The sequence below is a fragment of the Phycodurus eques genome, chromosome 13 (assembly GCF_024500275.1).
Source record: "Phycodurus eques isolate BA_2022a chromosome 13, UOR_Pequ_1.1, whole genome shotgun sequence".
Taxonomy (NCBI): domain Eukaryota; kingdom Metazoa; phylum Chordata; class Actinopteri; order Syngnathiformes; family Syngnathidae; genus Phycodurus; species Phycodurus eques.
The window spans coordinates 334,586-352,339 of NC_084537.1; the positions used below are offsets into that span (position 1 = coordinate 334,586).

The window sequence follows — 17,754 nt, forward strand, 5'->3', positions numbered from 1 at the left end:
CATATTTGCATGCTATTTTGGACCCGACTTATGGTCAGCAACTCTTTGTATTTGGAACTTCCTCGGAAAAATACAAGTAGGCGACGGAATTGAACCGACGATATGGGCGTTTTTATAAATGAATGAGAATAAACTGAGCATATGCCAAATTAGAGTTTAGCTCCTTATAGGAAATGCCCGCACTCCCAGGGTTGTCGTTGAATCATAGACCAATTCTTTGTACAAACTGTGCATCTACACTGTTCCAAGTCATGCCTTAAATCTCCTCCACACTGTGAAAACTGAACATGAACAAGGCGGTCACTGAACAGAATACTAGCCATACTTACGGTACAAACAAAATGGTGCTCAGGGCCCTGGGACAGTTGTCGTCCCCCCCCCCTATTCGACACCCCTGCAAACACACACGCACACACCCACCCACCCCTAATACTAGTACAACTATTGGGGGGGGGGGGGGGGAACAAATAATAGCTACCTTAACAATAAAGACAATTCCTAAAACGGCAAAATGACAAAATACCACTTGTCATGCTGGTGACGAGTGGTATTTTGGTACTCACCGACACACCAAAAAGAGAACAGAATTGGCTGCAAAAGTGGGAGATAAACTGCGGGCCCCGCGGGGTCCGGCCCGATATCTCTGGGGAATCCATGGATTCGGAAAACGTGACCAGGGTCTCCTGGGACCGAGGAGTGGATGCAAAGGTCCTCGAGGTGACCTGGATGGAGTCTTGTTCCAGGACTGTATAGGACAACATATTCCCCCCTCCTCCTTTTCCATAGATGGCCACCAGAACCTCTGCTTAATAACATCCATGATGTGTCGGGACTGGTGGTGAGTCCAGAGAGGAGAGAATGGGCAGTTAAGAGAGCGGATGTTTATTGTGCGACCCCTCGGTTGGCCGCAGGCAATGGCCGGTGGACAAAGGGATTCCATGGGCTGTGTCCAGGTTGGCCGGGTTCCAGAGATGAGCAGACTTGGAGGGAACAAGTTCAGGTTGTCAGTGAGCAGCAGGAGGCGAAGGCAGGTTTGCAGGGAGCTAAGGCGAGTGGCAGGCCGGGGGGAGAAGGAGCGAGATTGACTCAGAATAACATTCAAAAGGTCTCAACACCAGAGCGGCGGTCTTTGTTTTTGGTCTTCTGCTATTTGTGTGTGTTTGTTGTGTGAATTGTGTTTAGTGTTTTGACAAAATGGCCGTTTTTAAGCAATCCCCCCCCAAAAAAATGTAACGTTAGTTGTTGTTTGTTGTCTCCTCGTAGTGTAATAGTAGTTGTACTTACTTCAACAGCTGGCATCATTTGGTTGCGCCTACAGTCAGGTGAGTTAGTTCTCTCGAATGAAGACACTGTTCGTTTCTCTTTATGATAAACCATTTGTGAGTGTGCTAAACTATGATGCATGATATATAAAGAAAAAAAGCAACCAAGGGTTCAAGGAAAACCACTCACTTACTTACCAATGCCACTGACACCTGGTATTATTGACTTACTATGATCACTATCTTATCATCATGCCGAGAATAAAATGATTTGAATAAGGGTCTCTTAACTTTGTTTTTGTTTGTGCAATGTGAGAATTGTATTTGTTATTCGGTTTGTTGCTTTAATTCCAATTACTCGTTGCTGTAGGCCAATGATTTTTACATTTCACTATTTCATATTTTAAGAAACTATCAGGTCCACTCCAGTGTGTTTTATCGGGATAGGTTCACCGAAGGGGGGGTCACGCACCATAGAGTTATAGTTCAACATATGCGTACATCAGATAATTCGACCGCATGAATTATGTGAACTATGACACATTATTACACGTTTTCACACACGCGTATATATGTATGTGTGTGTGCGTGCGTGTCCAAGTTGCAGCAGGAGAAATGGAGAAATGCCTTATTTATCCGCCTCCCGTTTTGCAGTGAGGATTTGTCTCACTGCAGAATGCTATTAGCTGAACAAAGCTCACAATAGTAGTTAATTGGACATTTCTTTCAAAACAAAGGCGTGGTTGTCACCTGAGCATTCCAATTGGAAAAAGGGGCATTCGTTCGCTCCCGTTATTTGATATTTTTGAAAGCGTGATCGAAAGCATTTCTCGACTTTTGACAAGGGCGAATCCCGCTTGGATAACGACTGTGTGAACTATCAGAGCGTCGACCAAATAACCTTGCCTCGCCATTTTGTCTTTATTGTGAAAGGTACGAGCGGACCTACTAGCGCTCGTGCGGTATTGCCGTTGGCTGCGACCAGGATGCTGTCAGGCCGAGAAGACGCTCCGACCAAGCGAACGGCAAACGTATCCGCATCCTTTGTTACCCGAGGTTAAACGTCAAGGTAAGAACCGTTAACGGACCCGACTGCCGACCTTCAACCTCGTGACGACAGAAAATGCATCATTCACGCTGCACGGGACTTGCATCCCCCCCCCCCCCGTACATTGCTATCATGTCGCAGGCAAAGCCTGGCATTGTTCCCAAACTGTCACATCGGCAACGGCTCATTTGATACATTCGAGTTTTATTGGAATCACGAGGAGTCGTTCAAGTGGTCAATGTGAGCTTTGAACGTCTTCGAAGGTGTGTGTGTGTGTGTGTGTGTGTGTGTTGGCGCAGCGACACGGTTAGCATCCACGCATGGCGCCGCTGCGAAGTCGCTGAGGGGTTTGGCATTGCCTTGCCTTGCCTTGCTGCATCGCGAGCGTTGTGGCTACAGTTGGCGTTTCGTGGGTACACTGTCAGCTGTTCTCGGCGCTCCCCACCGGGCTTCCGGTTTCATGACGCGTCTTGGGAGCAGCTCAAAAGGTGGCCCTGACAGCAGGACATTCGGACTCGGAGCACTGCACGTTTGGTAATCTCGGCCGTTTTGGAGTTATTCAAATTGGAGGATTTTTAGTTCAACAACGACTGTTTACTGCTTGTTTGTTTCCCAAATCAAATATAGTACATTAGTCCCCAATCAATGGGAGGAGTTGTGTAGAGGGGGCCAACTCAATAAGAGCCCCCAAAACAAGCAAAAGACAGCCTACACCCAAAAAGTTACGCAACGGATTAATGCCCACTCTACACAAGCAAGAGTCATTTTTCACCCTTAGGCGGGGGGTCGACCGCCGCCCTAACCCGGCCGGCCAACTGCGGCGGCGGCCCACCGAAGACCCGCGCCCCTAGAAATAGCTACAATGCCCTCCAAAAGTATTGGAACGGCAAGGTTAATTCCCATGTTTTTGTTGTATAAAGAAAACATTTGGGTTTCAGATCAAACGATGAATATAAGACAAGTTCAGAATTCCAGCTTTTATTTCATGGCATTTACATCAAGATGTGTTCAACAACGCAGGACAGAGCACCTTTTCTTTGAACCCACTCCCTTTTCAATTGAGCAAAAGTATTGGAACATATGACCGATGGGTCTTTCCAGTTCCTCAGGTGTTGCCTTTCAGATTGATTGCTGAAACATTGGCTAATGCCTATTTTGGGCTTTGGGTTTCACCTGTGAAAACTGCATTTGCTGTAAAGCAAACACGGAGACCAGAGAGCTGTCTATGGGAGAAAAGCAAATCATTTTGAAGCTGAAAATCGATCAGAGCCGTCGCACAAACATTGGGCGTAGCACACCCAACAATTTGGAATGTCCTGAAAAAGAAAGAAACTACCGGCGTACTGTGCAACAGGCATCGAACAGGTCGGCCAAGGGTATCAACAGCAGTTGATGACAGAAACATTGTGAGAGCTGTGAACAAACACCCAAAGACAACAGTCAGTGACATCAATGAATTGGAAGGCCAGAGTGGATTTTGCTAACTACAGAGATGAGCCGCAACAATTTGGGGACAAAGTTTTATGGACTGATGAGACCAAGATTAACCTCTACCAAAGTAATGGAAAGGCCAAAATATGGAGAAAACAAGGATCTGCTTATGATCCAAAACACAGAAGCTCATCTGTCAAGCATGGTGGAGTTAATGTCATGGCTTGGGCTTGCATGGCTGCTTCTGGAACGGGGATCACCAGTCTTTATTGATGATGTAACTCATGACGGTAGCAGCAGAATGAATTCTGAAGTCGACGAAACCATTTTGTCTCGCGGTTTCCTGAAAAATGCCTCAAAACTAATCGCGAGAAGCTTCATCATGCAACAAGAAAAGGACCCAAAACACACAGCCAACATAACGAAGGCGGAAGGTCTGAAGCCTTCTTTATACTCCAGCGGACGCCGACCGCGCTGACGTCACTGCGGCTGTCCGGCGCGTAGTTTGCCTTCATACTCGAGCGCAACCCACGCGCGCAGTTTTAAAAATGTACTGCAGTTCACCTTCACGTCGGCGGTGTCACTACGGCTGGTATTGGCTAGGAGGTCACCACAGGATGGAGTTTCCTCTGCATTTTTTGGCCATTTCCAGTGGCCGTTTTTACTGTCCTTTCCGTAACAAGGAACAAAGCAACAACAATGGTGACCGTGGAGCAGTGTCTGCGAGAACAAATGGACCTTGATGACCAGATGATATGTTGAGTTATGCTGCAAAACCGAAAAGGCGGCGGCATAGATGGTATGTAGAACCGAGGGGCACGCTGAGTACATCGTCACAGCATGTGACTAAAACGGACCAAGCACGAGAGACGATCTCCGCGGCGTTGTACGCGCAGCAACGATTTTTGCCTTGTGCGCGGCAAGCTACGCAGAGGGGCCACGCGGGCGGGCCAATTTGTCGGTCACGTGATGCAATGCGGGCGCTCGCGCGGGAGTATAAATTGGCCTTTACACTGGCCAAGTCGATCACCGGACCTTAACCCCATTACGCTTTCATTTTACCTCCTGAAGGGGAGACTGAAGGGAGAAACCCCCAGAAACAAACAAGAACTGAAAGAGGCCAGTAAAGGCCTGGAAAAGAATTTCAAATGAAGAATGCAACAGTCTGGTGAAGTCAATGGGTCGCAGGCTTGATGCCGTTTTTGCAAGTAAGGGTTATGCCACCAAATATGAAATGTTATTCACTTTCATTTAACAATGTCTGTTGCAATACTTTTGCTCACTTGAAAAGTGGGTGGCTTCAAACAAAAGGTGCTGTCCTGAGTTGTTTAACACAAGTAGATGTAAATACTATGAAATAAAAGCTGGAATTCAGAACTTTTGTCTCATATTCATCTTTTGATCTGAAACCCAAATATCTTCAGTATACAACAAAAACAAAGGAATTGTCCTTGCCATTCCATGACTTTTGGAGGGACTGTAGCTATTTCTAAGGGGTGGGCCGCCGGAGTTGGCCGGCCGGGCGAGAGGTGGTGCCGGTCGACCCTCAGACGTCGTGACCCCGGGATGTACAGCAAGATGGTCTTCCGCCAGGACGCCGGCGGCCGCCAAGTCCTGGGGCCGGTGGCAGGGCACCCACTTCGACGTCCCTGTCGGAAGGCCCTCGACAAACTGCTCCAGCACGATCATCTCCAGCATTCGCCTTTCTCTAGTGGATGCCCCCGGCTGCAGCCACCTGGTTGCCGCGTCCCTTCATTGTTGTGCAAGTTGAAGGTTTCGACAGTTGAAACAAGGCAGCTGGACAGCGTGAGGGGCAGCTGTGGCGAAGGATGCCTCCTGAAGTCCACGATTATCTCTACAGTCTTGAGCGTGTTCAGCTCCAGGTTGTGTCGGCCGCACCACAGCTCCAGCCGCTCCACTTCCTGTCGATACGCAGACTCGTCACCCTCCTTGATGAGGCAGATGACAGTTGTGTCATCTGAAAACTTCAGGGGTTTGACAGCAGGGTGCGTTGAGGTGCAGTCGTTCGTGTAGAGAGGGAGAAGAGCAGAGCGAGAGAGGAAACAACCTCGGGGCGCCCCAGTGCTGATGCTACGTGTGGATGAGGTGGCCTCCCCTAACCTCACCTGCTGTGTCCTGCATGTCAGGAAGTTGTAAATCCACTGACAGGTGACAGGCGAGAAGCTTGGAGGAAAGGAGTTCGGGGTTGCTGGTGTCGAACGCTGAGCTGAAGTCCACGAACAGGATCCTCGCGTAGGTCCCTGCACTGTCGAGGTGTTCTAGGATGAAGTGCAGTCCCATGTTGACCCATCATCCGCAGACCTGTTCGCTCGGTAGGCAAACTGCAGGGGGTCCAGCAGAGGACCTGTGATGCTCTTGAGGTGGTCCAGCACGAGGCGTTCAAAGGACTTGATGACCACAGATGCCAAGGCAACAGGCCTGTAGTCATTCAGACCCGAGATTTTAGGTTTCTTGGGGACTGGAATGATGGTGGAGCGTTTGAAACAGGATGGTACGTCGCACAGTTCCAGTGATCTATTGAAGATCTGTGTGAAGACTGGAGCGAGCTGGTCCGCGCAGACTTTGAGGCAGGATGGGGACACACGGTCTGGATTTGAAATGAAATTAACAAGATGTGCTTGCTGCAGACTTTCAGCTTTAATATGAGGGTGTTACCATCCAAATCAGTTAAACAGTGTAGGAGTTTAAACAGTTTGTGTATGCCTCCCGCTTTTTAAAGGCTAGCTCCCTACTCGCTAGCATCGCGTATCCTTGGGTGGAGCAAAGTTTCCTTGTTAATCAAAACACCTCAGTCAGTCACAAACATAGCGATATCACTTCCTTCCGATATACTTCTCGCAGAAACACATAGCTTGGGCGGTCTCCGTTGGTAGAGGAAGGAGAGTCGTTGGCGGAGACAGCTATGAGCGGGACGGGACGTCGCGCTATGGCGCAGCCAAGCCGAGCAACCAGAGATGTTGCATTGGAGAAAGAAACACGCGGAAGTACCATCGTAAACTAACTGCTTCTCCCAGGCCTGTGTCTGTTCTTTCCATCGCAAGATCTCTGCTGACGCGCCCCATGCAATATATATCACTGGAGGGCATGCCGCAGATGACGTGTCCGCGTCGCCATCTCGGCTAATTTGCTACTGCGCTGTGGCTTGACACCGTCGCCTGATTGGTAAATGTGGGGAAAAAAAGAAGAGTCGTGCATGTTATGAACCGAACGGAACACAACCAGTCGAACTGAACCATTTTCCCGTTTTCAAGAACCATCCATACTCTTGACTCTTAAAGACGGTGTGGTAGATATTTGGATTTCATTCCTACATCTCGTCTTACGACGTACTTTTGAAAGTGAGTTCTGTCGGTAGTGTCATGGTTGTGATGGTCATTGCTCCGACAATGTCGCTGATGCATGTTTAGAGAAATTTGGGGACTTTACAGTGTAGCCTGTAAAAACATAAATACATTTACCTGAGTCGCTATGCAGTTGATGCATTTTTAACATGTTTTATAATTATTATTATTATTTTTTTTTAATGCGATCATTGATCATGAGTTGGATTCATACCCTCATAGGGATGGCGATTTGGTGCATGCATTTTCTTTATTCCAGGATGTAAACTTCGTCATGTAGTCTGGGATAAGTCCTGCAGTTTTACATCAGGGCCCCACTGTAAAGTTTGCTGACAGTGCACTGCTTCTGTCTGCATTCATGAGAACTAATGCTGGATAATTTAGTGCAGGCAAACACAAACAGTCAGGATTTTTCCTGGCTCTGATTGGAGTTTCAGTGTTTGGCTCAGGGCTGCTGTGCTGAAGACCTGTTTTATTTTTTTGCAGCTCATTGTGAATGAGTAACATACTGTATACTTAATCTACTACACACATTTCCACAGACGGCTTTATCGTTGGCCGAACTAAAGTTAAAAAATAATAATAAAGAAAGAACACATTGAGAACATCGAAACTAGGAATGGGCATTTGACGAAATATTGTTGCTCAAAGTCAGGGGAGAGGAATTTTTATCTCATACAATTGTTCCATTTAATTTAATTGTAAATGGCACAAAAGAGTAAAAACTATTGACAATGAAAACTTGATTCCATATGTTGACATTATTTAACCCTGAGCAATTCTTACGAAAAGTGTGCGTATGCACTAGGCTTTACACTGATCTGATCGGCATGATCGGTATCGACCGATAATTAGCATTTTATGCTGATTGGCTGATCGGCTTTAATGTCATAATTCGCCAATCCGATCAACTCCGGAAAAGACATTTACTCCATGTCGCCGTCGTGTACCAATCCAAAAGCTAGTTTATTTTTAGCCTTGTCACGTGTCTTTTGACGTAGTACTCTAACTGTCTGAGGGCCAATAAAGTTTTATTTCAATCTCGGTGAAAAAACATTCGGCGGTGTGGGACTTTTTTTGCGGCGTCTCAGACAGACAACACGTAATGCCTAGATCAGACGACAAGACAAATTTGATCTTTCACGATTGCACTATGTCAGACTACTGCAATAAGACTACTGCTTGTATTCCGATACCACCGCATCCTTTTACTATCACTGGGCTTTATCTTGTCAACTCAAATGCGACCGAATACACTCGTTACCATGGCGACGACGACAACAATAGATCGCAATTTATTGTGTGTGTGTGGGGGGGGGGGGGGGAATAAGAAAATAAGAAAAAATGTGTGTTGGTCATCACCAATGTTTCGGTGTGTGCAAAGTAATTACAATAGGGAATGTAATTACACTAAGTTAGCACCCATTCTTTCTGTCATGTTGTAATGTTAGTTTGACCTGACTGAAAACTGAAACTTATGTCAGTGGCCAATCCTTGAATGCCCCCTGGAGGTCATTAATGTTTTACCTTTTGTCTAAATTGCTAGAGAATACTTTAGACAGTACTCAGTATACAGTACACAAGTATATACAGTAAATGAACAATTCATTTAAATAGACAGATTGCTCCATCTTTTGATCTGATCGGTAATCGTTTTTTTTTTTAAACTCGCTGATCGGTGATCGGCCCCAAAACTCCTGATCGTCTAACGCCTAGTTGGTACTAGGTGTGTAACAATTCGTTTTGGCAACAATGCATTCGTATCACGATTCGTGGTTGCCGATTCTGTTCAAGGACGATATTGATTGAACACTCTGACCTGAAACGATTTAGTGGATGGAAATCGATTCAGTAACTTTTTAGCCAAAAATGTATCCAGTCTGACTGTGGAATATATACCTGCATACTGGACATTGTAGATGAAACTTAGAGTTCTGATGTTTCTTGTAAGGGAATCAGGTAAAACTAATTAAGGTTCATCCATCCATCCATTTTCTGCCGCTTATCTGAGGTCGGGTTGCGGGGGGCAGTAGCTTTAGCAGACACTCCCAGACTTCCCTCACCCCAGCCACTTCATCCAGCTCTTTCGGTGGGATTCCAAAGCGTTACCAGGCCAGCCGAGAGACGTAGTCTCTCCGGCGTGTCCTGGGTCGTCCCCGGGGTCTCCTTCCGGTGGGACGTGCCCGGAACACCTCACCAGGGAGGCGTCCGGGAGGCATCCGAATCAGATGCCCCAGCCACCTCATCTGGCTCCTCTCAATGTGGCTCTACTCTGAGCTCCTCCCGGATAACCGAGCTTCTCACCCTATCTCTAAGGGAGAGCCCGGACACCCTGCGGAGGAAACTCATTTCGGCCGCTTGTATCCGGGATCTCGTTATTTCGGTCACGACCCACAGCTCGTGATCAAGGTGAGGGTAGGAACGTAGATCAACCGGTAAATTGAGAGCTTCGCTTTTCGGCTTAGCTCCTTCTTTACCACAACGGACCGATACAAAGTCCGCATCACTGCAGACGCCGCACCGATCTGCCTGTCGATCTCCCGTTCCGTTCTTCCCTCACTCGTGAACAAGACCCCAAGAAACTTGAATTCCTCCACTTGGGGCAGGATCTCATCCCCGACCTGGAGAGGGCATGCCACCCTTTTCCGACTGAGGACCATGGTTTCAGATTTGGAGGTGCTGATTCTCATCCCAGCCGCTTCTCACACTGCTCACCGTGACCCTGTGAACTGTGAGCCATTTGCACACTGACTGAGGAGACAATCAACATTGTCCCAGATTATCGCACTACTCGCTTGAAGTCTCGGCGCCCTTTGCACAATGGTCATTGCACCAGACTATTTTGCAATATTAGTCTTTCTAAGTGCTAGAGGACTCTGGATCTTTTTGCACAATTGTCAAAAAAAAATAATAATAATGTACCGGCATTACCAGATAACTAGAAACCCTTTACTGCTCAGTGACTGTTTTTTCGTCAATGTCTTTATGTCTCCAAAGTGTTCTCTGTCAATGGACTGTCTGGTGTCGTACTAGAGCACCTCCAACTACCGGAGACAAATTCCTTGTGTGTTTTTTGGACATACTTGGCAAACAAAGATTCTGAAAGGGTTGCCATTGTCATGTAAACTTAGTTCTCGATTGCAGAGGTCAATATCTTTGACTCAAGCACACAGTAGGAATCTTGATATGGAGAACATTCAATGTGAAACGACAAGGAAATTGGGGACAAATGCAAAGGGAGTTAAATACGTAATAAAAGACAAGAAAACATCAGTAAAATATAGAGTGAATGGCTGAACTCGATGATTTGATAGCTACCTGCGAGAACTAATGGGAATTGCAGGACACATTGACCATCGACACTTCAAACATTCATCGCGGTAATAAATATGCATGCTTCAATTCTGCGCCAAGCGGCATCGGGTCTTTTCTTACCTGATGCGACGCTCCTGCAGCTGGGAAAGCCTGTGAGCCCGACTGCTTAGCTAGCAGCTGATGGACGGCGGATTTAAGCATTTTACGTAGCGGGAGAAAAACTATAACCATTAATACGCTTCACGCATGGCAGAATGAACGCGCTCACTTTAACTTTTACAAATAAGGGGTTTGGACTTTTGATGCAGGCAATTTTGATTCGCCAGTGTGGCGAATGTGGGCAATATTCGCTGCGCCACAGCCTGTTTTAATGAACCATCGGAGAGGTGGCGAACGGGCACGCCGAACCCTTGGTATCGTATTGAAGTACAAATGTCGGTATTGTGACACCACCAGTTGGTACCCGTCTATTGATAGATGTGTCACCACTCTATGATGAATTTATGACTTGTATTTAAATGATGAGAATCTTGACAATCTAGCTATTGTCTTGTCATGTTTTGAAACAGGGCAACAACAAAAAAATCATCATTCTAAGAAGACAGATGCCACTACTAGACCATCCTCGGGCTCTGTTAAATATACAGTATGTTCACAGCAATGTTAGATAATATATTATTATGTAAAACAGATTTTCTCAGCAGCATCTGCTCTTGATGGCGTAGTCCATACTTTATTCACACAGCTGCAGCTAGGATTTAGTCATGAATGTTTTCATAAGGTTGGATTTTAGGAGGAAGTACAAAATTGTTACGTGTAACTTTCACATAAAATACGTTTGCTCAAAACAGTTTCGTCTTTTTGTTGCAGAAAAAGCGAGACAAAATGCCCATTACTAATACTTTGTAAACAAACTAGACGACACAGACTGCAGCACCACAAGAATTAAAATTGAACGCATACAAGTACTGTGGATTAGCACAATAGATGATGGGGTGATCTGCTTTGTGTGTGTGTGTGTGTGTGTGTGTGTGTGTGTGAGAGGGAGAGAGAAAGAGAGAGAAGAGATGAATGTGGGCTTCAGCGGATTATCAGAGTGGAATGAGGCGGGAGTCACAGCTTAAAAAAACCACCACATTCAGACACATCCGGGAGATGGGCTCCAACTGTCGGTTCTTCGGGAAGCGTCTCAACTGGGCCAAGGAGAAGGAAGATTGGACCGTTGGCCAGTGAGTCCTCTTTTCCAATGAAAGTAAAGTGTGCCTTTCATTCGGGAATCAAGGTCGGGTTAGGGGGAAGACTGGTGAAGACCAGAACTTAAGCTGCTTGAGGTCCAGTGTGAAATATCCACAGCCAGTCATGATTTGGGGTCCAATGTGCAGTGCAGGTGCTTGTAAACTCTGATTTCTTAAATCCAAGGGCACAGCAACAGTCTACCAGAATGTTTTCGAGGACTTCATGATTCCTTCTGATCTGAGGATCTGTATGGAGATGCGGATTTCATCTTCCAGCAGGACCTGGGCCCTGCTCATATCGCCAGAAGCACCAAAACCTGGTTTGATGCCCATGTCCGTTGACTGGCCAGCCAACTCGCTGGATCTAAACCCAACTGAGAATCTAGGGGGTATTATCAAAAGGAAAATGAGGGGCACCAGACCCAAAAACAAAGAAGAACTGACAGCAAGCATCAAGGAAATCTGGGCTTCCATAAGTCCCAGGCAATGCCACGGCGCATCGAGGCAGTGATTAAAAGAAAGGGATTCCCAACCAAATATGGAAGATTAACATATGGTTTTGAAAGTATCATATTTTGATTGATTTTAATGCGACCCTAATTTCTTTCTTTTTTTTCTACAAAAACTCAGTGGGGCTTTCTTCACACTATTCACATTTTTTGAATTCCTGATTTTGTGGGTTTTATGAGCTGGAAGCCCAAATGATGTAAAAATAAACACAGAAATACTTAGGCCCTAAATCTATAATCCATGAAAGTTTAACTTTTTGAATGGAATTATGGAAATAAATAAACTTCCATGCCCGGAGAAAACCCACAGAGGCACGGGGAGAACATGCAAACTCCACACAGGCGGTGCGCTCTCCAGCACCCCCTCTAAGGACTCCAAAAAGGGTGGGTACTCTGGGTTAGGGTTAGGGTAACCCTATTATCCCAAAATGCTGATGCACCATCAAATGAGGTCAAGGCGAGGGCGGCTAGGCCCCCGGTTGTTTGTGTAAGTGTGTGTGTGTGTGTGCGCGCGTGTGTGCATGATATCTATCTGTTATTACTGTGTGTCCCATATCTATTCCTGATATTGTTGCTCGGAGCATGGTGTCATTATTAACATTATTGCTAACCCTTTTGGCTGTTTCTCTCTTCCCTTGTGCTATTTTTCAGATACTGAGGAGAACTGAAGGGAGAGATGAAGCAAGGGTATTGAGTGACAGAGGGGGTGGGGGGGTTCCTTTGCTTCCCATCCTCTGGTATTTATTGTTTTGTCCCAATACTCATCCAGACCACTGCACGCACGCACACACACAGACAGACACACAAAAAAATTCACACACCACTTCTTGTGTCTTCCATTGTGAGCTTGTTTTTGCTCAATGTATAAGTTGCCGGAAATGATAGACACCCTTGACCAGTTGAGACCCGTAAAAGTAATTTTCATTCGTTCATTACTTTGAGTTATACATAGCACTGAAGACTAAAAGCAAAGATTCCTCTCTGAAAATATTACTTTACAAATATAAGTCCAGCGTCGGGTTCAAGTCTCACTGGTTCCTGTAGGTGATGGTGAGGGAAAGGGTGTTTCTCTCTACCTAGGGGTGGTTTTCCACTTTGTGTCTTCATGTTTTGGGGGTCCTTCAGTGCCCCCACCCTCTGTCAACCCCCCTGCTCCTGCTGCCACCACGGCCGGCCATCCCAGCCACTTCGTTGCCATGCCAACAGAGACACTTGCTCCAGCTCTGCCAGATAGCAAGTCCACTGGCACTGCAACACCCTTCAGTTCCACTGTACCCCTCCGAATCCTTAACAAGGGCCCAGACTACTTCAGGAGACAGGTACTGGATCTTTACACAGCACTCTCTCAATCTTGACTTAAATGAGCATCTAGTTTCAAACTCAATCAATAAAATTTCATACAGTCCTCTGTGTTGCTCTCGACTCTTTCTCGTATGTCCGGCTCGTTGACTTTTACGAACAATAAATTTTTTTTACAAAAAACAAGAGTTATCATCCATGCAAATCAGTCGCCTTTCGACGAAATTTGAACTCAAAATAGAGCGGGCGGGGGGGGGGGGTCGCCGTCGCCGGATAAATCACAGGATTTGACGAGACCAGAAAAAAAAAAACACTTCTGCTGCTGAGAAGTAACGGTGTTTTGACTCTGTTACAATGATCTACAGTAAATGTCGGGCACTACTTGCTTATTTATCAACTACTTCGGGCGCGAGACTACGACTTCGACTTCCGCATTGGGCGCTGTCTCTAATTTACGGGCTAGGGACGTTTCAGTCTAGTTCTCCAATCAAACAACACAAGAAAGTCCTCACACAATGTCTTCTATCGGGCTTCCCGGGCTTAGGTATCAAAACTACAACCCCAATTCCAATGAAGTTGGGACGTCTTGTTAAACATAAATAAAAAAAGAATACAATGATTTACAAATCATGTTCAATCTATATCTAGAGGACTCTGTATCTTTTTGCACAATTGTCAAAAAAAAAAAAAAAAGTACTGACATTACCAGATAACTAGCAACCCTTTACTGCTCAGTGACCGTTTTTGTCAATGTCTTTGTGTCTCCAAAGTGTTCTCTGTCAATGGACTGTCTGTTGTCGTACTAGAGCGGCTCCAACTACCGGAGACAAATTCCTTGTGTGTTTTTTGGACATATTTGGCAAATAAAGATAATTCTGATTTGTGGTACAGTACATATTAAGTTTTGCTGATCGCATAAAACCAGTTATGCATAAGGTGAGGCACGCAGTATTGTGCCTCACAAGGTGGACAACCATAAGAAAAACTGAGGCAACTGCCAGGGGCCCCATGATTTCCAGGGACCCCCAAACGTCGCAGAAGAAAAGACCCAGTAAAGTTTTCTTTGATGTGAAGCAATTATTATTGTTGTAGTCTTAATTTACGCGCTTATAAACCGATCAAAAATGCGTAATATATCATGACCATATTGACTACCAAGCCCTGCCCTTCCTCCCAAATGGACCAGTCCATCTTCTTACTGCGCATGTGCAGACTTGATTCAGGAAGACGAAACAAACTAAATTGTTGGCGCAATTGTGAACGAAATGAAGCGGTAGGTGCAGTCAGTGCATTGTAAAATGTTTCTCCAAATGAAAGCCAAACGCGGAAGATAATTGTATCTAACCTTATAAATTTATCAAAACATGGATGACCAATTTAAATTGGATGTCATCAGTAATGGAGATTAAATTGAGCCTCCTGGGATTAGAGACAAAACGCCTTTTAAACCAACCAGAATAATCCAGTTGCAATTGATTCGATGCCCTGGGAATACAATGACCTGGATAAATGGGACCATTATGGGCTTCAACCATCAGGTCAGAAAAATACCATTTTACCAAATTTGAATATCAGGCTGATGATTTTGTGGCCAATACAGTTTGGCTCATACAGTAAATTTGGTAGTCTGACTGTCACTGCCCCAACAGCCATGAACCCCATCACGTCACTGATTTGTAATACTATCGTTACACCTCTCATGTCGCTAATTAAGGTATTTAAGGTCTGATAGTCGTTTGGATGTTCTTTCTTTCATTGTGAAGCACTTAGAGCTGCAATCCTTGGAGGAAATGTGCTACACACATAGTTTATAATTATTGTTGTTATTGTTTACACAATGTCATTTAAACTAGGTTTTCCAAATGTTTCGCATACAAAATCCACCCATTTTTTTCCACTTATCCGAGTTCGTGTGGCGGGGGCAGTAGCTTTAGTAGGGAAGCCCAGACTTCCCTCACCCTTTCTAACTGGGAGACATAGTCTCTCCAGCGTGTCCTGGGTCATCCCCGGGGTGTTCTCCCGGTGGGATGTTCCCGGGAACACCTCACCAGGGAGGCGTCCGGGATGCATCCTAATCAGATGCCGAAGCCACCTCCTCTGGCTCCTCTCAATGACTCTGAGCCCCTGCCGGAACACCGAGGTTCTCACCCTAACTCTAAGGGAGAGCTCAGACACCCTGCGGAGCAAAGTCATTCCGGGATCTTGTTCTTTCAGTCTCGACCCACAGCTCGTGACCCTATGTAAGCGTTGGAATGTAGATCGACCATTCAATTGAGAGATTCGCCTTTGGGCTTAACTCCTTCTTCACCACAACGGACCGATACAAAGGCCACATCACTGCAGACGCTGCATCGATCCGCCTGTCGATCTCCCGTTCCATTCTTCCCTCGCTCGTGAACAAGACCCCAAGATACTTGAACTCCTCCACTTGGGGCAGGATCTCATGCCCGACCCGGAGAGGACACTTCACCCTTTTCCGATTTAGGACCATGGTCTCCGATTTGGAGGTGCTGATTTTCATCTCAACCGCTTCACACTTGGCTGCGAACCGCTCCAGTGAGAGCTGGAGAGAGTGTGTGTCGAGTCCTCCGTTGAACCCCAGCGACTGCCTCACCGAACCCCTGGGGTTCGATCGAACCCAGGTTAAGAACCACTGAAGTAATCTGACCCTGTTGGACATGCAGAGAAATAAATATGAACGTTGATCGTGTTCAAATTAAGTCTTGTAAGCACGAACACGGCAATCACCCTCAAAATAATGTGGTGCTGTTTTGAACTCGAACAAAATGATGCATCTGAAAATCAATACTGTATGCAGTTTTGTAACTTGGAAGGTCAGATACTATCCAATGATGAGCTGTAATTAAAGCTCACTAATTTTGTTGGACCGTGCTGATATTTTTAATGTCGTGGCCAGCAGAATGTGTACGTACAATGAGACCAAACGATCCAAGACAGTACAGTTGTCGGAGAAAACACTGCATAAGTAACACAACCTGTTGGATAACAGCCACTGTAGAAAATGTTTCCATTAAATTACGTGCTGGACACCGACAAGGAAATTATTTGAGAAAAAGCAGAATATGGCCTAACTCCAACATATGCACTCTATTCATGTTATACCAAATACAATTAAAAGGCAGTGAGCCATGAGAATAACGGTAGAAATGCTATTAACGTCTTAAGGCTTACTTCTGATATCGTATATGTTAACCCTTTTGCATTGTGGCAAGAGGTTCTGAACAGAGGAACTGTATTAGTGATGTGTTTTCCTTGCTCAGTGTTAATGTTGTATTTATCTGTTTCAGGTTGAACCCAACCCAAAACGCCTCAGTGCTGTTGAGCGACTCGAAGCTGACAAAGCAAAGTATGTTAAGAGTCAAGAGGTTATCAACGCTAAACAGGAACCAATCAAACCACCAATTCTGGCCAAGCCTCCAATTGTTCATACCCTTCTTTCCAAAAGAACCTCTGGAGTATGTGGTGGAATACTCGGAGGTGGAGTACCTTTCAAACCTTCAAATAACAACGCCAAGTCAGACACATGTGCAACCAGCAGCGCCAGCAGCAAACGGGAGAATCTCAATCTGGAGATCCTAAAAAATCTCCTTAACTCATCATCTTCTTCAGGAGCAGGCTCTGAAGGGCTCGTTGGTGGCGCTAAGAGTGCTGTGTTGATGAGGTCATCTGGGGGACTAACAAGGAGTTGGACACCATCCAGGTAAAAGATTGAACAGTGCTCCTTTTTTGTGTTTTCATTTTATCTTTACAGTGAAACTTCTAAGATCAAACACAAACTGTTCTAGAATGTTGATTGACCTCCACTCAGAAGTAATGAATTTGTTTCACAGTAAAACTGTCACTATCAACAGGGGTGCGCAGAACGAATTAAATCTGTATTTAAAATTAAAACCCTAAATCTGACCAGGGAAAAGCTTTCAAGTTTTCCAGGGAATGGGAAATGGAGCACACGTCCAAATAACAACATAAACTATAGAGTGTTAATCGTACAGTAGGCCCATGTTGCAGAAGTTCAGAACCATTCTTATTGTTTTAAACCTTACAGCTGCTTTTGACACAGTGGACCACGATATCCACATCTCTCGGCTGGAGTATTGTGTTGGCGTCACTGGCACTGCTCTTCAGTGGGTTTTTTGTTGTTGTCAGTCTTGGTGAACATCATTCGTCCTGTGCACCTCTTCCAAACAGAGTACCCCAAGGTTCCATTCTTAGACCTGTCCTCTTTTCTCGCTTTCTGCTCCGATTAGAAGTAGAATTAGATTCGTTCTTATC

The 17,754-nt window shown here is 45.6% G+C and overlaps 1 protein-coding gene across 4 annotated transcripts in view; it reads left to right on the forward strand.

Moving 5' to 3' along the window:
• Positions 1–17,754, forward strand: part of fam110b (family with sequence similarity 110 member B) — a 34,165-nt gene that overhangs the window by 9,712 nt on the left and 6,699 nt on the right. For 2 of the 4 annotated variants that reach the window (XR_009769723.1, XM_061695086.1), the window contains exons 2-4: positions 2,196–2,331; positions 12,814–13,481; positions 16,770–17,182. Coding sequence is in view for 3 of the 4 variants with exons in the window: in XM_061695086.1 (XP_061551070.1) it covers positions 13,359–13,481; positions 16,770–17,182 (536 nt within the window). In the remaining variant the exon portion in view is untranslated. Of the gene's footprint in view, positions 1–2,195; positions 2,332–11,380; positions 11,648–12,813; positions 13,482–16,769; positions 17,183–17,754 lie in introns of those variants that run through there. The other 2 variants (XM_061695088.1, XM_061695087.1) reach the window with 2 other exon arrangements.